The 20,244-nt window shown below is 42.5% G+C and overlaps 1 protein-coding gene across 2 annotated transcripts in view; it reads left to right on the top strand.

Annotated features, from left to right (window-relative positions):
* Positions 1 to 20,244, top strand: part of LGR4 (leucine rich repeat containing G protein-coupled receptor 4) — a 126,856-nt gene that overhangs the window by 64,174 nt on the left and 42,438 nt on the right. Inside the window, exons 3-4 of one of the 2 annotated variants that reach the window (XM_020977971.2) lie at positions 17,506 to 17,577; positions 19,842 to 19,913. In XM_020977971.2, the coding sequence (XP_020833630.1) occupies positions 17,506 to 17,577; positions 19,842 to 19,913 (144 nt within the window). The remainder of the gene's footprint in view (positions 1 to 17,505; positions 17,578 to 19,841; positions 19,914 to 20,244) is intronic. The other variant, XM_078149019.1, reaches the window with a different exon arrangement.

Genomic DNA, 20,244 nt, shown 5'->3' with positions numbered 1-20,244 from the left:
TTTATAAATGGCATGAGTGTTCTCCATCCTATGTAACCAGAAATCATCTGGAAGTCATTTGGAAGTGACTGCAAAACTGAAATGGGTAGAGTGGGAATGGGGAAAGAAAAACCCGCTGAGGGCTTGGCTACCACTGCTGAATAGGTGCCCTCCCTCACTCCAGGATGAGAACAGGGCCGAACTAGGGTCCTGAATCTGCTGTGCCAGCTGAGTATGCTTGGAACGTGTGGTTAAGGTAATTTCCCAGCCAGACCTATGAAGTATTTGTAGAGGATTTCCAAAGAACCCGAAAGCCAGGGTGCCATGTAATGAGGCCTGCAGGAGGAGAAACCCTGCTTGTGGACCTTTTCAGCCACCCTAACCTGGAATGTTGATGTTGCCGATTAATTCTGCCCTAGTGAATATTCCTGGAGATATCAGTCACACTCCTTGGTTCAATCTCGTGGGTCATGATATTTAGTGACAAAGCTTTCATGTTCTCCTCCCTTAACAAAAATTGATGTTCTTTTCCTTAACGTTATCATTTTCCAATGATTACAAGAAACATTTATGTATCTTAAGGTTTACAAAATGCTTTACATATGTAAGTTACTTCAGTTGATCTTCAGTTTCCCAGTACTCCTCTCCCCAACCTCATCCTGTCTCAACCCACAAAATGGAACCTTGCCTTATAACAAAAAAAGTGGTCAAGGAAGACAAATGGACACACTGCCTACGTTCCTCATTCAGCACCTGTGGTCTGCCACCCCTGATAAAAGGGAGGCATGTGTCCCTGTCAGCCCTTGGAAGTCATTGGTTAAGACAGTCACTTCCTTTTGTGACCTTGAGTAAAATAAGCACTTCCATTCCTAGAGTAGAAGGGAGAATTGTATGTGAAACTGAATCTGTAGCTTGCTTAAATATATCATGAATTCAGTATGTAAGATCCAAAGCCTGTGATTCTTTCTGGCCTTCTGCTCTTATATGTCTTTCAAAAACATGTTTCGTTGACCCTCTTTTCTTTTTCTAACATATTCATTTTTGGCTATGCCTTTTGGTCCTCTCCTGCCCAACAAGATTTTCCTGTGATAAAGATGGAAAAAAAAAGCAAAAAACAAAACAAAGACACAGTTCAGCAAAACCGAGCAATGTACCAGCCATGTCTGGCAATATAGGTGGAATATTCCACATCCATATACCTCTACCTCACTAATGAAGAGGGTAAGGTTTAGCCTTTGTTTTTTTGTAAAGTTGTTTAAAATGAATTTTGTTCTTAGGATATTTGATGGCATATCCATCAAATTTGGGTGTTAGTTTGGAAACGTGTAAGTAAAAATAATTTTTTTTAATTTAAAAATTTTTTAATGAATAAGTAAAACCAGAGGCAAAAACATAGCCCACTCGATATTGGCAGTATTTCTCAGCTCTATGTAGATGCATGTTTCAAAACATCTGTGACTTTCATGGTTGTGGGTACTCCTTAAAAGAAGATCGACACCCTCATGCCTTGATGTAGATAGTTTGCATGTTGTGGCCAAAAAGAATTCTTTCCTTGATGGTTCATCCTCCAGATGCAGTGGGGGTGGTCTTTAGAAGACATACACCTAATTTATCACCAGACCTACAGTGTGTCCTGTGCTGGAATGGTAGGATCCCCAAAACTGTTGCTGCACCGGTGTGGTAGTGTTCAAGAACCCAAGGTCATCTCCACACCATGATGAGACAGGAATAGAACATTAATGGAAGCTGCTGGACGTGTTGCCATAGAATATGCTTTCTGTAGTCTTTTAGACCTGCTGATGCAGCCACATGGTGTATTAGATAGAGCACCAGGACTGGAGTCAGGAAGACTTGAGTTCAGATTCAGTCTTAGAGACTGACTAGCTGTGTGACCCTGAGCAAGTCACTTAACGTTGTTTACCTCAGTTCCCTTATCTGTAAAAGAAGCTGGAGAAGGAAATGGTAAACCACTCCAGTATCTTTGGTGTCATAAAGAGTTGGACATGACTGAAACGACTGAACAGACAGATGGACTTGTGGTAGCCCTGAGAAATATGTGAAACTCTGTATAGTGAAAATTAATAATAATAGCTAAAATTTATGTAGCATTTTAAGGTTTACTGCAGTTCTTTGCATATAAGCTGTCTTTTGTTGTTGTTGTTGTTGGCTTAGGCGATTGGGTTAAGTAACTTGCCCAAGGTCACACAGCTAGTAAGTGTTAAATGTCTGAGGCTAGATTTGAACTCAGGTCCTCCTGACTCCAAGGCCAGAGCTGTATTCACTGCATCACCTAGCTGCCCCTAGCTGTCTCATTTTTGATCCTCACAGCAACCTTGTGAAATAGGTGTTTTTGTTAACCTGATTTTACAGATGAAGAAACTGAAACTGAGTGACTTTTGCTCAGGACCACACAACTGGTAAGTGTCAGAGATAGGATTTGAACTCTGGTCTTCCCAATGACAAGTCCGGCGCTCTTGCCCACTACATTGCCTGCCTCATCTAGTCGTTAGCCAGCTGTAAACAGCTGTCTGGATGAAGGGTGAAGTGTAAATATGTACGCATTAAAATGCAGGGCTTAGCTTTAATAGAAAATACCAGGCTGTCAGGATTGGAATGTATTCCAGAGGGCTTCAAGTCTAGCCTGTATATGAACAAGAACTTCTTCTGTGTCTCTCACAACGAGGCATCTAGCTTTTTGGAATAGTTTCACGAATACTTTTCATGAGATCGAACCTGCTGCCCTCTAAGGCAGCCCATTTCACTTTTGGATAGCTTTAATCTTTCAAAAGTTTTCTCAGTTTCAGGCCTAAATTTGGCTCTTTGTAATATTTAACAATTGCTCCTACTTCCATCCACTGGGGTCAAGTGTTAAAGACAGTAGAACATCCTCCAGATCTGTAGGCCAGTATTTTAGGCATCTTTTCAACAATGGACAAGTATTGTATTTCAAACCCTTCTGAATAACAGAAGAGAGAGGTGATTAATGCCTGTCAAGCATGTATTTGAAAGGAACATATGAAACCATTAAAAGGACTTCTATGAGGTGGTAACATAAGCCATAACAATAATTCCAAAGGTAAAAAACGTTCATGAAAAGAAGATGATAAAGTTCACCTTTTCCCGGCTTAGTTGTCTACTTCTAAATGAGGCTGTGTAGACATCCCACCTCCGAGCCGAGAGAGATAGCTGCCAGGGAGGAGAACAGTGTTTCTGTGGTCTCAGTGCTTCCTACTGCCCCATCTTTCAAGGGAAGGGAAGAGGCTGGCCAAGAAGGCCCTGCCTTCCATTCCTTTGTCCATCACAGGAAAGAGGAAAAAGTGCCAAGGTAAAATGAGGAACACTGCTTCTCTGCCAAATGAGAGAGATATAATGGCAAGGACAGAACACAGAACGTCTCAACTTTCTACTCCTATGTCTTGCCAGGAAGAGAGCAAGGCTCGTTAGAAGAACTACTTCCAGTCTGATCCCCTCACATCCTCATAGTCGTGCCCATTCTTGCCATGACGTGTAGTTAGAATGTTCATTTTTTTCCTCTTGAGGATTGGAGACAATATTATACTGTCTTCATTCCATAGTGCTAGATCTGAAGATAGTCAGAGAGTTCCCTTTTCCAGAAGGACAGTCAGTCAAGCATCAACGGGGTCCTACCCTATTGACAATAGAAGGCGTCCTCAGTGCAGTTAACAGGGCCTTTTGGGACACACTGTTCTGGCTGAAGCAGAGTTGGGGAGGGGATAGCTATTATGTTGCGCCACCCCTCTTCCCTGCCCCCGTTCCAAATAGCTAGAAGCTAATTTGGTGTCCGTTGTAATTATATTGCCACTTAACAGGCAAGTTCCTAATACAAGCAGAACAAGTCTAGCCCTCTTCCACATGACACACCTTTGAATACCCAAAGACAGCTGTTATTATCCCCTACTCCCCAAGTCTTCTGTCCAGGATCAATGTCTCAGGTTCTCCTTTTGTGTCAAGGTTTTAAATACCCTAAAAACCATAGTGTCTCTCAACTTATTGGTGTTCTTGTTAAAATATGATACCCCAAAGTCAACATAATTCACCAGTTGTAGTCTGACTAGGGTAGAATACAGTGGAACTGTCACTTTCCTTGATCTGGACCCTGTGTCCCTTTTATGCTCTAAGACTAAATTGGCATTTTTGTCTAACTTGTCACACTGCTAACTTACTGATCTTGAAGTTCAGTTCAGTTTAACCGATTTTTACTGGCTACCTACTGTCCATAAGGGTTCCTGAGCTAGGCATAGAGATTGCAAAAGTAATATACTCCCAGCCCTCCCCAGGAGATTACATTCTTGTGACAGACTTCACTATGAATAAGAGTGAGTCAACACAGAATTACTTCAAGAGGGAGAAAGCATGAACAGCCAGGGAAAGTGTATGTGGGGCAGGTGGGAGTGCACACATCAGAGAAGGGCTGTCATGTGAGATAACACCTGAACTGAATCTTAAAGGAAGGGAAGGATTCTTAAGAGGTAGGCAGAGTGCTGGACCTGGAGTTAGGAAGACCTGAGTTCAAATCCTAGCTGTGTGACCCTGGGCAAGTCAGTTAACCTCTGTTTGCCTCAGTTTCCTCAGTTGTAAAATGGGGATAATAATAGCATCTATCTCCCAGGTTTGTTGTGAGGATCAAATGAGATACTGCTTATAAAGTGCTTAGCACGGTTCCTGGAGCTATATAAATGCTAAATATTATTATTGTTGTTGTTGTTATCATTTTTTTTTAGTTTATGTATTTTTGGTTTTTAACATTTACCTCCACAAGATTTTGAGTTCTAGATTTTCACGCCATCTTGCCCCTCCCCCAACCCCAAGATGGCATGCATTCTGAATGTCCCTTCCCCATGTCTGCCCTCCCTTCCATCTCTCCCCCCCCTCCTCTTATCCCCTTTGTAGGGCAGGATAGATTTCTTCACCCCATTTCCTGTATTTCTTATTTCCACGTTGCATGTGAAAACTGTTGTTATCATTATTAACAGAATTGGGGAAGTTTGGAGGAGGGATAGGGTTAGTGGGGGGGAAAATGAGTTGTGTTTCAGACACAGTGAGTATCAAATGTCTACAGGACATCCATCAGCAGGCAGATTGTGGTGTGGGAATAATGATAACCGGAAACATTAGTACTGCTTCTGTAAATTTGGGCGTTACCTGGGTCTAAATGAGTGCTGAACCCATAGATCCTTGGGAGACCCTTTGAGGGGTAAGAGGTGGAAGGTTGTGCGGCAAAGGTGACTGAGGAAGAAGTGGGCAGATAGGTGGGAGGTAGACGAGGGGAGCACAACATCTAAGGCCAAACAGAGAGACTATTCATGTGGCCAGGTGGGGGGAGGTCAGACGAGGCCATCAAATTGAATAACAATAATAATAATAATCTGCTCAGTTGTTTTCTAGTCGTGTCCAACTCTTTGTGACACCATTTGGGGTTCTCTTGGCAAAGATACTGGAGTGGTGTGCCATTTCCTTCTCCAGCTCATTTTACAGATGAGGAAACTGAGGCAAACAGGGTTAAGTGACTTGCCCAGGGTCACACAGCCAGTAAGTGTTTGAAACTGAATTTGAACTCGGGTCTTCCTGACTCTAGTCCCAGCACTATATCCACTTCTCCTCCTAATAACAACAATGATAGCTTGCATTTATATAGTGCTTTAGGAATTGTATAACACATTATATAAGTAGTCTTATTTGATCTTCACAGCGACTCTCAAAAGTACTGGAGAACCTTGTTAATCCAAGAGAAAGCAATTTCTGTCAAGTGATGGGATCCACTGAGGCCTTCAGATCTTTTTCATATGCATTTTTTAGCCCTCTTTCCCCATCTTGTATTTGTGAAATTGATTTTTTTTTCACACCAGTATAATCCTACATTTATCCCTTTTATGTTTTGCCTCATTAAATTCAACTAAATGTTCTTCTACCCTGTCGAGACGTTTTAACCTTCCGTTCCCAAGATCCACCATAGCACTTCATTCCTCGCTGATGACTTAGCTCAAGTGATTTCTTGATTCTGCAACCCCTCCACCCTGAAATTCCTTTGTGTGTGTCCTCTGTTGGTTTATCTATAAATGTTTTCTTTTAGTAGAATGTAATCTTTGACGATGGGGAGCATGTTGTTTTTACCTTTGCTTCCTCAGCCCCTGGCATACAGTAAGCACATAATAAAGCACTTTTGAATTGAAATCGTATGTCGTGAGTATCATCATTAGTATTATGACACTGAGGATGAAGGTAAAGGCCGAAATGCTTTAAAGGCCAAGGAAACGCTCACTTCCTGCTGGAGGCATTAGGAAGTTCTTCATGGAGGAAGACCGAAAGCTACTGTTTTCTCCAGGACTGAGTGTGGGCCCTCTCGTGAAGCATGTGCTTAATCACTGTTGGGATTGCCAGGGCTTTTGAGCCAGGCCTTGGAGGAGAGCTTCAGGCAAGACTAGATGACATCCTCAGGGATGTTTGAAAGGGGCTTCTTCTCCTTCAGGTAGAAGCCAGAGTCACTGTCCTCGGAGAGGCTTCCTAACCCTTTGATTCTGTACCAGCTTATATAGAAATGAGAGAACGTGGCTGGGGGATGAGCAGTTTGGAGAGGTGGGGTGTGGAGGAAGTTATTAATTGTTAATTGTGTTAGTTGTATCAGTCTGGTGTCAATTTGGGGGTTTGGGATTATAGATTTAGAGCTGGAAAGGACCTTACAGATCATCTCATTGAACTCCTTCATTTTACAGATGAGGAAACTGAGGCCCATAGAGGTTAAATGATTTGCCTGAAGCTATGCAAGGAGAAAATGACAAAGCCAGCATTAGAACCCACATTCTCTAGCTCCAGATCTCACGTCCTTTCCATAGCATCTGTATAGTGCTGAATCCTGAAGAGGGTATGTGTAAGAAAGGTCGATAGCTACTGACAAGCATCATGTGTCTTAAGAAAGAAAGAAGAATCACACTGATATAGTACTAGAAAATCATTCCTGTTAACACAAGTAGTGTGCACCACTTCATGGGCTGGCACAATTAGCTATGCCAGACTCCCATTTCCCATGATGCCTTGCCTCTTTTGAGGTAGTGTTTTTGAGAAAAGAGATGTGAAATTCTTCAGGATTAGCAGCCAAACTTGTTCAGTGTTCCCAAGGAGAAGCAGCTCTGTTTATACTACTGTTGCTATGATTAAATCCATTCATTACTGAACAGACGTTCCAAATCTTTAATGAATCTGCCATCACCAGTTTGGCTGAACTTGTAGGAAGAAGTAATTTTCTGACGGTGGCACACTTCCACGAGTACCCTAACTTGATATATCATGTCTGATTTGCTGTTTGAGATTTTGTTTTTGTTGGTGATGTGGCTCTGAGCCTCTGATTTCATTAGTGTGGGGAGCTCCTGGTTTTCTGGAGTTGGGGCCTCTGATGATCATGACCTTGGCAACGTTGGGCAAATCCTCATTGATCACTCAGTGTCCTCATCTGAAAAATGGGCGTGTTGGATTGCATGGCCTCTGATATCCTTTCCAGCTTTATGGCAACTTCTTTAGCTGGTCTCTTTCTCTGTAGCATGAAGCTTGTTTTCTTCTAAAAAGTTTTTGTTTTTTGGTTAAATATCAACAATCAGGGAAACTTTGGGTTGTTGCCTTTGTTGACCTCAACATTCTTAAAAGTTGAGATTTGTTGTTATTTTTTTGGTTCATATGAATGCATTATTTCTTCCTATGTCCTCCATGAAGGTTTTTTCCCTAACACATTGAACCTGCATTGATGTGTCCAGCCCCCAGGTGTTATGGCCTGTACCTTGTAATTTAGAATATATTTACATTCTTCTGGGGTGTATCATTCCACATGTTAGTCCTAAACTAGATTGTAAACTCTTGAAAAGAGCTAGCCCATTTTACACTTCAGCATTTTCCATAGTGTCTAACCATGATTCAGGGAACATGGTAGGTATGGTCAGTAAATACTTGTTGCTTTATAAACCAGCCTTAAATCCATTTGCCCTCTCAACAGCAACAGTAATAGCAACAGGGGCAGTTGGGTGATGCAGTGGATAGAGCAGTGGCCCTGGAGTCGGGAGGACCTGAATTCAAGTCCAGCCTCAGATACTAACTGGCTGTGTGACCCAGGCTAAGTCACTTAAGCCCAATTACCTCCCCCAAAACCCAAACAAATCAATGATGGCAACAACAGCAGCTGACATCTCTTAATGTATTTCAAGGTTTGCTAAATGTTTTGAGCATCTTCTCATTTGCTTCCTCTGAATGTAAGCAGGGAATGTTTCATTTTTGTATTGTATCCTCCAAACCTGGCACACAGCAGGCGCTTAATAAATACTCACTGCCTGACTGATTGGAACCTTGGGAAGTAGGCAGGAGTTTCCCATTTTACAGAAGATGAAGCTCAGACTGGGTTAAGTGACTTGTCTATATTCACATGGCTAGTAAGTGTTCACAGTAGGTTTGGTATCCATGTCTTCTATCTTCAAGCATTGTGTTTCATCTACTATCATAAAAACGCTCAACAAATATTAGCTTATGTAAACTTTCAATTTCCCTTTTACACACAATTTTAAGAAAGTTACCAAGTTTAATCTATTTCCTTTTTCCATTTTTTGGTACAATATTTGTCTAATTGAGTATTTTGAAACTAATTTTTTTTCCCCTGGAAGACCCGTTAAGGTGGATGTGTGGAAACTATTTTGCTTAAGATACATCTTTTTCTTAGTTGCTGAGAGAATTTAAGCACACCAGTAGATAAATCTGGGTATACATAGTATGACAGGTCCTTGCTCTTCGGGGCCTGAATGTCAAGGTGGTAGAGTGAATAGAACATTGGACTGGACAGGACTGAGAGTCGGGAAGATCCAGCCCCAGACACTTGCTCCTTTCATAGAACCTCGGTTTCCTTATCTGTAAAATGGGGTTAAAGTTATGATGGCATCCATTTTACAGGGTGTTGTGAGGATCGTATTAGATCAAGACTCCCTGGGGGTGGGAGGCGGGGGTCACTTAGTCTGTCTGAGGTTTCCTAGTTGCCTCATCTCTAAAACAAAAACAAATCCAAAAAACCACAAGGATGACGCTTGCTCTGACTTCTCGTGTTACCTTGCAATGCCCTATGAGTGCCAGTTATTATTTTTTTTCTTACTACAATTGTAGGGGAGAAAGTGCTTTGCAAACCGCAGAAGGCTGTGGAAAAGCGAGTGAGTTTTAAAAAGTAGACCTGTGTCCCTGGCCTGCCCCACCAGACTATTGTAGCCAAGGAGTCTTCTGGAGTGATACCTACTCGTTCTGGCTGGTTCAGAGATTCTGCCCCAGGCCTTGCCCTCCTGTCCCGGGGGGCCGCCCTCTGCCCCGCCTCCCCCAGCCTCAGGTTTCACAGCAGCTGCTGGCAGCCCCTTTCCCAGGCCCCACCAGTCCATGGCTCTGGTCAGCCTTAACACGCATTCCTCCTTCTACTAACTCAGCAATAGCTCCAGCCAAATGGCGACAAGAAAATGGCCACTGCAGGCCAGAAGCAGCGTAAATTCAGGCATTCCTCAGATAAGAAATGTCATCCTCGCTCTTTAAAAGTGACTTCCTGAAGGAAGAATCCCCAGGCTAGGCTGGGAGGGAGTCGAAAGCCTCGGGCCTGCTCTCTCACACGGCTGGGTTCCAGCCTCCAGCAGTCATTTCTGTCCTTTGTGTAAACAGCCCTTAATCCTACCTTCTACTCTGGATGACTTTGGGAAGGTCAGAATATCCACGTGTCAGTGTTGGAAGAAACCTCAGAGCCCATCTAGAACAACTACAGAAATGCCCTCTACAACGAAGACTAGGGGGTAGAGGGCTGAATTTTAGAGTTGTTGTCACCATAGTAGGGTAATATTTATATAGCACCTGCCATGTGCCAGGCAGTACGCTAAGTGCTTTCCGAATAATACTTCATTAGATCCTCACAACGACAAGCCTAGAAAGTAGGTGTTGCTATTATCCCCATTTTTACAGTTAAGGAAACTGAGGCAAACAGAGGTTAAGTGACTTGGCCAGGGTCATATAGCTTAAAAATGTCTAAGACTGAATTTGTACTCAGATCTTCTGGACTCCAGGCCCAGTATTCTATCCTTTGTGCCACCTGGTCTTGAAAGACCTGGGTGCAAATCTTGATCCCAATACTTAACAAGGCTGAGTGATCTCCAACAAGTCACCTTACCCTGGAACCTCAGTGTCTTCATCTGTAAAATTGAGATAAGAGTGCTTTACCATGTTGTTGTTAAGAATAGCTTTTTTGCCATCTTTAAACTGTTATAAAAACATGAGTTATTAATGCTTGAGCCAAAGTAGGGTTTTGTAACTTATTTTGGTGTCATGGACCTGTCATGGCATCTGGGGAAGCCTCTGGATCCCTTTTGCCAAATGTTTTTAAATGTATGTAATAAAATGCATTGGATTACAAAGGAAATTCCTGATATTGGAATACAAATGTCATTTTCCTCCCATATCAGTTCACGGACACTCCCTCCACTCTTTGAAGTCTGTCCACAGACTTCTCTCTGGACATCCCTGGGCTAGAGAAAGCTGGTAGGGAGGACATCTGTATCAGCTCCAGCTTACTCCTTACCTCCGCCTCTTAGAAAGCCTGAGCTGCCTTCTCAAGTTCAGCTCAGGCCTCAACTTGTGCATCAGGCCTTTCCTGATCCCCCCAGGTTCTAGTTTCACCTCCCAATTTGCTTCACATATGTTTTCTGTTGACTTATACATACACATTATCTCCTCCCAATTGAATGTAGGCTCCTTAGGGGAAAGGACGGTTTTGCTAATGTCTCTGTATCTGCTGAGACCCACGAATCATAAGCCTTTAAGAAAAGCTGGTTGGATGAGGCAACCAGCATGTGTCTCCTTTGGAAGGAGCTACCTCTTGTGAATCTGGCGAATGGTGAATAAGAAATGCCCATTCAGCAGGCAGTTTCAAAGGACATTCCACACGTGGTCAGTTATCCCGCTGTTCTTGGATTGGGGCCACGTGCTGGGGGGAAAGAGAGGACCGTCATCGATTTCTACCTTTTGCCCACACCCTTGCTTGGGTAAACACTGAAGGGTTGCCTCGAAGTAGGCTGAGTGTCTCCTGCTTGGGTCCCCAGAGGCTGATTTTCACCTGGTAAGACAGAGCCTCTTTCTCTTACCGGGTCCAAAAGAGTCACATTGACTGGTGTTTTTGATATTCCTTTTACTTTTTAAAATAATTTTTAATATCTTTAATATCTTTAAAATCTTTAATATCGTTATATTGCCTAAATTTCCCTGGGCAGCTCAGTGGATAGAGTTCTGGGCCTGATATCAGGAAGACTCGTCTTCCTGAGTTCAAATCTGGCCTCAGGCACGTAGCGGCTGTGTGACCCAGGGCAAGTCACTTAACTCTGTTTGCCTCAGTTTCCTTATCTGTTAAATGAGCTGGAGAAGGAAATTACAAACTACTTTAGTATCTTTGCCAAGAAAACTCCAAATGAGGTCATGAAGAGTCAGACATGACTGAAAATGACTGACAGCAGCAACAACATTTTCCCTCTATCATTCCTCCTGTCTTCCCAGAGAGTATCTGTTATAACAATAGATTCCTTAAAAGAGAGAAAAGGGGAAGAAATTAAGCAAAACCAAATATATGAACTATATATAATAATAGCTAACATTACATATATATGTATGTGTGTGTATATGTATGTATATACATATAAAATATATATTGTATATAGTGCTGGAGGCCTTCCTCCTATCCTTTCAATTATTCTGTGGATGCCAGTGGAGCATGAGGCCTGTGCCGTGGTTAGTCCTTCCTTACTCATTTCCCATCTCTCCCTTTTAATCCTTGCTCATGATTTCTTTGATGTTTTCTACCCCGGTTCTCCTGTACAGTTCCTTGTTTTGTAGCATGTTGGAATTGGTGTAAGGCCGCAGCGTTAACCTTGTTACTATAAGGTGTTATAGAAATGTAACTTCTTAATTTTAACAGTCCTTTTTAGGGATTTTTAGCTTATTAAAATGATGTGTTAAAATTCTTGAAAGAGCAAATAAGGTTGTTTTTGTTTGTTTTGTTTTTTAAGTCACTCTCTTTGCTAGCTGGTTTTAGAGTCAGAGGACCTGGGTTCAGATCCTTGCTCTGTTAATTACTAACTGTTGACCTTAGGCTAGCCCCCCTGGGCCTTGATTTTTCTTATCTAAAAAACAAGATTTGAACTAGACTTCGACAAAAGCCATGTGATGTGCCAGCAGCACTGATTGGAAGACAAGAATAATCACCCAATAAACCTGTGCATTCAGGTATGAGGAACATGTGGAGAACATAGGAGTCAGTTGTTATTCATTTGTTTGATAGCTATGGTGTCATCAATAGCGTCTCTTGATGGGGTCAGATAGATTGTTTGGTGCTGCTGTTAAGAAAAGGTTAACATAACTGACCAAGTCTTAAACTCTTTGCGTATTCCATTTCCATGCTTTACTTGTTTCCCATTCATGGGTCAGCTTCATCCAAGGACAGAGGGCCACTGTTAGCTTTATAGATGCTTCTGCATTTAATGAGAAGCAGGACCCTTCACCTTAATAATTATTTGAGTGACATTGGGCAAATTATTGGACCTCAGGCCTCAGTTTCCTTACCTGTGAAACGAAGGGTTGGATTAGATCACCTCTTAAATTCCCTTTTAGCTCAAAATCTAACATCCTATGACTCACTGTCGGAAAGTTCTGCTTGATGGCGCAACTAAATGTCATGTCACCCGTCTCTGCCCCCCTGGGCTTGTGTGCTAGGCGAGTCCTTAGCTTGAGTCTTCACCTCACCAGTCTGCAGACTCCGAGCCTTCCAGGTTTTCTGTCAGGTAGGACCTTCCACAATGGTGATCCCATTTGGTGCTCTGTTTCCAACTTCCCTATTCAGGCACAGTCTGTCTCTGAGGCTGCGGCATGATTTCCAGAATTACCTTTTAGAGACTGGATTACAGACTAAGTAAATGGGGAGAAAAGCTGGTAAATGTAGTTATTGACTTCTCTGGGCCCTTGAACAGAGTTCTGTTTGTTCTCAGCCGAGAGCTTTATTATGTCATAAGAGTAGCTCAGTATATAAATATATAGCATTCAACAGTTCAGAAAACACTTTCTCCGAAACAGCGCTGGTTGATAGGGCTGGAGCCGTGTCTTCATTTGACAGCCCAGGAGATGGAGTTTCAGAAAGGAAACTGAACCTACAGAGAATTTGAGGGACGTACTCACGAAGCACAGAAGTGAAAGGGATCTTAGTGAGCACGTAGCTCAGTTTGATATCTGAGAAAGAATCCCCGGGACAATGTACCTGAGAAGTGCTCCTGCAGCCATTGCTTGAAGACCTCCAAAGAGGAGGAGGCAGAGGAGGCCACTGCCTCTGAGGCCGGATGCTCCCCTTTGGGACAACTCAAATTGCTGGGAAATTTTTCCTGATGCTCAAGCCTCAATTGGTTTCTTGACACCTTCTGCCTGCAGCTCTTGGTTTTTACCTCTTGGTCCTGACAGAACCCAGGTGACATCCCTTTAGACCTTGGTAGCAACTATCAAGAGCTCCTTAAACCTTTTTTATTTTGGCTAAACAACCCTAATTCCTTCAGTTAAAAAAATAGTAATAATAGTAGCTGCCATTTATACAACACTTTAAAGTTTGGAAAGCACCTTCCAAATATCTCATTTTGCCCTCACAAAATGGGAGATAAGTGCTGTTTGTTATTAAGCCCATTTTACAGATGGGGAAACTGAGGCAGACAGCTGTTAAGTCACTTGCCCACAGTCACCTAAATAGGAAATTTCTGTAAGTCAAATTTGAACTCAGGTCTTCCAGAGTACAGATCCAGAGCTCTTTTCACTATGTTACCTGGTTTCAACAGACAGATTCTCATGTCATATGTGAATGAGTGAATAGCATTTCTTAAGTATTCACTACAAGCCTAGAATGAATGCAAGGCTTTCCCGTTTTCGTCACCCATCTCTGAGTGCCTCCAGCTTCTCCATGTCCACGTGCCCAGAACATGAGACTGTTTCTAATAGGGGCTGGGGTTTGGGGGTCTCCTGACTCAACGTCTCATTGTCTTTCTTAGGCCACTGCTTCTTTTATCGGTTTCGCAGATGGATAAAAGCTGGATAGAGAGAATCCTGGTGTCCAGTAGGGCACATTGAGCAACATGAGAAATGAAAGAATTCGCTGACACTGATTGCCCCTCTGCATCTATAGTTGTGATGTCTTGGTGTAACTTTCCTTTTGTCCAGATTTAGAAGAAAGTCACTTTGCAGGGGCTTTCCTTAATCATTTTTGATAATTACGCTATTAATTTATTGGTAGTGGGGAAAATAAGCCTTCTGTAGATAAGTTGCCTCCTCTTTCCAGTACTGATGAAAATTTTTTGAGGGAGAAGCAACAGCTGCTTTACTCCATGGGGAGTATAGACTCTTCTCAGTCGACAAGGCAGGATTAGCAGGTGTTCTGCATCTCATCACTCCCCCCTTACTCAGGGAAAAAGGAAAAGGCAAAAATTATTGTCCTGTTTACGGCACAGCAGAAATGATTGGACCACCCAGGGAAAGATTACAGACACACAGACAGGTTTAAAGTAGTAATCAGTGTGGGGAAGAATAGGAGTTGATGAAATTTCACAGCCCCTAGGTAATAGGTTGTGTGATTTTCTTCTTTGGAAGCTTCAGGCCCTTTCACTATAAGCAGCATGTATAGTACAATGGGAAAACCCCTAGCTGTGGAGTCAGAGGACCTGAGTTCAAATCCTGCCTCTGACACTACCTGTGTGACCTTGGGCAAGACACTTAACTTCCCTGGCCTTAGTTTCCCCATCTGTAAAAGAAGGGCTTGGACTGAATGACTTCTGAAGTCTGGAAGCAGATTGAAATCTATGAGCCTAGCAACACCAAATTACAACTCAGCTGTCTTTTCTCTTTGCAGACCCTGACTTCTTAATCTTACGGTTTGATTTACAAATAGCTCAGCCAGACCAGGCAAAATATTTTGGACCAGAGTGCAGAATGGCTTCTTGGGTCTCATGGCCCTTTATGGATAAAATATGACTGTGACTGAATCAAGCTGATGATTTTCTCCATTTCAATCCAGTTATTGATGAGGAATTCAGAAGACTTTGGGAAAGGATAGGGTTGTGGAGCTGTGGAGAAGTACTTGAGTTGGCATTTGGGCAAAAAGGATTTTCCAAGAAGGAATTCTGGGACTGATGATAGTAGCCATCATTATATAGCGCTCGAAGGTTTGCAGAGTGCTTTACAAAATATTACCTCCTTTGGTTCTCACCCCAACCCTGTGAGGTAGGTGCTATTATTACCCCCATTTTACAGGTGAAGAAACTGTAGTTGTGATGTCTGTTTGAGGCGAACACGTTATGTAACTTACCCGGGGTGACCTAGGTAACATTTACCTGTGTTACCTAGTGTCACAGAGCTTATAAATGTCTGAGATTGGATCTGAACCTGGTTCTTCTTGAATTCAGGTCTAAAGCTCTATCCACTGTACAGCCTACCTCCCAGCTGTAAGAGGATGTGAGCTAGTAGAGTATGAAAAAATGGGCAAGAGCTGACGTGGAACACAGGATTTAGGTTAAAAGCTGGAGCCGGCAGGGACCTCAGAGGTCACTAGGTCCAGTCCCCCCGTTTTATAGATGAGCAGTCTCTGGCCCAGAAAAATGAAAGAATCTGCCCAGAGTTACTTTGAGTTTTGAGTACAGGTCTTCTGACTTCAAGCCCAGTGCCCTTGCTATCAGAACATCCAGCCAAATCAGCCCGGTGTGGGTCGGCGGGAAAGGGAAATTCATCTGGCTAAGGAGGCATTCATCATGTGGGCAAGAGCCGACAGGTGCCACAGAGCCTGCATGTGCTTGGGAACAGTGAAGACGTTGCCTTGACTGGAGTGGAGAGTTTGTTTCGAGAATGTTAAATCCAAGGACTTTGAGGCTGGTAAAAATTCTGAGGCTTGATGACCATCAGTTTTGAATCCCTCAATTTACAGATGAGGAAACTGAGGCCCATGGAGGGGAAGTGAAGTCATATCAAGTCAGGGGCAGCTGTGTCTTGCCCTAAACAGAAATGTTCAGAATAGGTTGGAAAGTATAAGAGACTAAAGCCAGAGTGGCCACGCTGGGAAGCCACTGTAGTAACTTCATAATAAGTTATGAAATTACGAGGGTCTGTAATAGGAAGGAGCAGTTAGTGGATAGAGTGCTGAGCCTGCAGTCCAGAAGACCTGAGTTCAAATCCACTCGGAGATACTTATTAGCTGTGTTATCCTGGGCAAATCACTGAACCTCTTTGCTTCAGTTTCCTCATCTGTAAAACAGGGATAATAATAGCATCTACCTCCCAGGGCTGATGTGAGGATCAAATGAGATATTTGTGAAAGTGGCACGTAGTAAGTCCTTATTATAAATGCTGATTTCTTTCTCTTCTACCCATCCCACCCCTCAACTTAGGAAGCCATTATTTGCAATAATAAATAATGTAGAATTAAAATGAAAAAAAGAATAAAAGAGCAGGAAAAGATCAACTTAACATATATGGTGGCATATGCAAGATTCCGTTTCCATAGATCTTCATGTCAAAGAGTGAAGGGAAGCGCCTCCCCCATCTCTTCTTCAGTTTCAGCCCTGGTCATTATAATTATGTACTATTCAGTTCTGTTGTTGTTGTAATTTGTTATCATTGTGTATATTGTTTTGCTAACTTTATTTTGCTTCAATTTATGTCAGTTTTTCCATTCTTCTTGTGTTGTGCATATTCATCATTTCTTATGGTGTCATGATATTCCAGTTCATTCATATGGCAGTTTGGTTAGGTACTTGATGGACGTTATTTATACCTAAGAACAAACGAACAAACCCCCCCCCCAACTCTCTCTTACCTATAGAGCTCTTCCTTGTTCTGAGAAATACAGTTAAGGAAAACCAACTGACATGGTGATTATGTCTAACGATGTATATGACGTTTGGCACTAGTGGTCCTCCACCTCTGTACCTAGAGGAAAGAAGTGTTTCACAATCTGTCCTGTGGAATGAATATTGGTCAATGATATGCCCTGGAATTGAGAAACCAGAGTAGAGAAGATAACTGTGAAACAGCCTGAGTCCACGTGATTCTGCTTACCCTGGCACAAGCAGGACTGTGGACTTTTGTTTGCACATGGTCGTTTGTATATTGTCTCCCCAATTAGAATGTGCTCTCGTTGGGAACGTGGATTGTTTTTGTCTTTGTACCCCAGCAGTTAGCTCAGTGTGTGGCACACAGTAGGTGCTTAATAAATGCTTCTTGATTGATTTATTTTTTTTTAAGTCCAAGAAAATCCTCCCCATGCATCCCCTTTTTTGGAATTCATCTTGCATTTTGGGAAGACTTCAAGATGTGTGTTTCTCTCTTCATCGGCTATGCTTTAAAAATATCTCTGTGGCTCGGTGCTGACTCTAATCACGTGGTAGATAAATATCTTGCATTCTAACAGGTTGAATTATTATCATCATCACTATTGGGTTTTTTTTTTTCCAGACGATTGGCTGGCAATGACCTTTCCTTTATCCATCCAAAGGCCTTGTCTGGGTTGAAAGAGCTCAAAGTCCTGTAAGTAATGACATTTTTAGCATTTCACAGTCAACCCCGTGTTTTCCTTTTTGAATTAGTTGGTCTGCTTTCTGCTGGTGCCTTTTAAGGGAGTAAGAGAAGGGAGGACAGGCTGGCCGTTCAAGCACTTGAGACAAGCATGCATTCAGATCATCTTTCCTAGGGAGGTAGCAAATGCTAACTTCTCTCTTAATTAACCAATAAAAGCTCCAAGTTACAGTCAAATGGTAGGTTTTTTTTTTAAATAACACTTAATACCTGGATTCAAAACCATAGTCAAGTTTTCAGATCTTGTAAACATTCTTCCTCTCTAGGATTTGATCCATGCTTTTCTACTTGGGGGCTTAATTAGTAGGAAAGGGGAGATAGCCTCGAAGGGCACCATATGGTAAAGTATTTTCTTTCTACATCCTATTTAATAAGAGCTTTTAGAGTCCAGGGATCTGTGCACTATAGCAGTGTAGCAGAATGTAAATTTTGTGAGGACAGGGACGAGAGAGAGAGAGAGAGAGAGAGAGAGAGAGAGAGAGAGAGTGAGGCTTGGGGAACCTGTGATTTCATTGATGAGAGCGAAATCCTTATCATTCCCCGGGGTGCTAAGGAGTCAGGGATAGGACTGGAATACAAGTCTTCTTGACTCCTAAGACCCCTGCTCCATCTCATACCACACAACCTTTTGCCTTGCATGTACAGACACTAATAAATGCTTATTGAAATCAAATTTGGGACATTTCTTCCCTCTAGGACTGTTTCCTGTTAGTCTGACTTCTGGTCCCCTCTATCTTATCCTCTCTCTTTCCCTCTGGATCAGTCTTTCATTTTTCTCCTCTCCCATCCCAATCAAAACACATTTTTTTCTTTCTTTTTGTTTGTTTTGCAAGGCAATGAGGTTAAGTGACTTGCCCAGGGTCGCACAGGTAGTGCGTATTATGTGTCTGAGGCCAAATTTAAACTTGGGTCTTCCTGACTCTAGGGCTGGTGCTCTATCTTACTGCACCACCTAGCTGCCCCCAAAAACACATTTTCCCTTCCTGTGTCCGTGCTCCCAGCACTGTCTCCTATAAAAAAGGTATTAATGTGTTAACCTTCCCAGGTAACTATAATAAGCTCCCTCATTAATCTATTAAAATGAAATTAACCAGGCTCTTCCCACCTAGCCAGTGGTAAAACGTCTGTGATATTGAATTGACTTAGGTTACTGGCTCCAATCTTTCCTGTTTAATGGTCTTCTCCTTGTCAGACTGAGCACAGATTTTATAACTTCAGAGAAGCAGTGTGGCCTTAGTGATTAAGAGGCCCAGGCCTGGAGTCAGCAAGACTGCCTCTCCTCCATACCAGCTGTGTGTCTGTGGGCAATTCACTTAACTTAGCTGGGCCCTTGGCAGTCTTCTAAGATCATATGAAGTCATTGATTTAGACTTAAAAGGGATTTTAAGGCACTTTCACGTACCACTCAGTCCCTTCATCTTACACATTAGGAAGGTCCCCCAGGAAGCATTGGTGGTGGGGTTCCATGTTTCCTGACTCCAAATCCAGAGTCCTTTCCACTGTATTATGTTGCCTCCTCTTCTAGTTACCTAGTTCCTGAGCTGTCCCAAAGCAGAACAGACTGCTTGGGGAGGTAGAGGGAGCAGGTGGCCCAATGTGTAAAGTGCTGGGCCTGCAGTCCCGGAAGACCTGACTTTATATCCAGCCTCAGACACTCAATATCTGTGTGACCCTGGGCAAGTCACTTAACTCTGCCTCAGTTTCCTCAACTGTAAAATGTGGATAATATGGGTACCTGCTTCCCAGGGTGGTTATGAGGATTAAATAAGATAATATTTGTAAAAAGTATTTAGCACAGTACCCAACAAGTAATAGGCACTTAATAAATAATGATCCCCTTCCTTTCCCTAGTGGGTTCCTCCTTTTTTTTTTCCTTCCTCTTCAATTATTTAAGCATTAAGTACCTATCGCATGTGTGCAAGGCACTGTACTTGGTGCTGGCCATAAAAAGACCAAAACAAGATGGTTCCTGTCTGCATGGAGCATACATTCTTCTAGGCATATACAACATGTATGTAAGTGGGTGCATATAACATCTTTAAGCAGAGGCTGGACAACCGTGGGGGGTGAGGGTGGAAGGGAGGATTGTCACTCAGTTCTGTACTGGGCCAGATGCCCTCTGTGACCCCCTGGGCCCTGAGGTTCCTTCTTTCTGTGTGTTTCTGTGGCTCAGGTAGAAAAGAATGTTTCGTAACTAATGAAAGCCTTCCTTCCAGGACACTTCAGAACAATCAGTTGAAAACTGTTCCGAGTGAAGCCATTCGAGGACTAAGCTCTCTACAGTCTTTGTAAGTAGGTTTTTGCTTTCATATGTGTATTTTTGAATATTCTAACGTGATGATTGTAAGCAACTAAATTTTGAGACACAGATAGAGAAATATTAACCCCTTTGAGCCCTTGAGGGCTAAGAGTCAAAATTGTAAGAGCTGATTGTTAAATTTACCCTGTGGAAATCAGCAAACTCTACAAATTGGGTCTTTGTTTATTGTTTTGTTGATTGTCTAGTCTTCAGAAAATGATGGAGAGAATGTTAAAAATGCAGATTGAGCTTAAAAGAGTGTTGGAAGTACATCTGCACACACCTGGCTAAAGTCCTCCCAAAGTATGCCTAGTGAACAT

The sequence above is a fragment of the Phascolarctos cinereus genome, unplaced genomic scaffold (assembly GCF_003287225.1).
Source record: "Phascolarctos cinereus isolate Bilbo 61053 unplaced genomic scaffold, phaCin_HiC Scaffold_9;HRSCAF=440, whole genome shotgun sequence".
Taxonomy (NCBI): domain Eukaryota; kingdom Metazoa; phylum Chordata; class Mammalia; order Diprotodontia; family Phascolarctidae; genus Phascolarctos; species Phascolarctos cinereus.
This window is presented reverse-complemented; position numbering and strand designations above follow the sequence as displayed.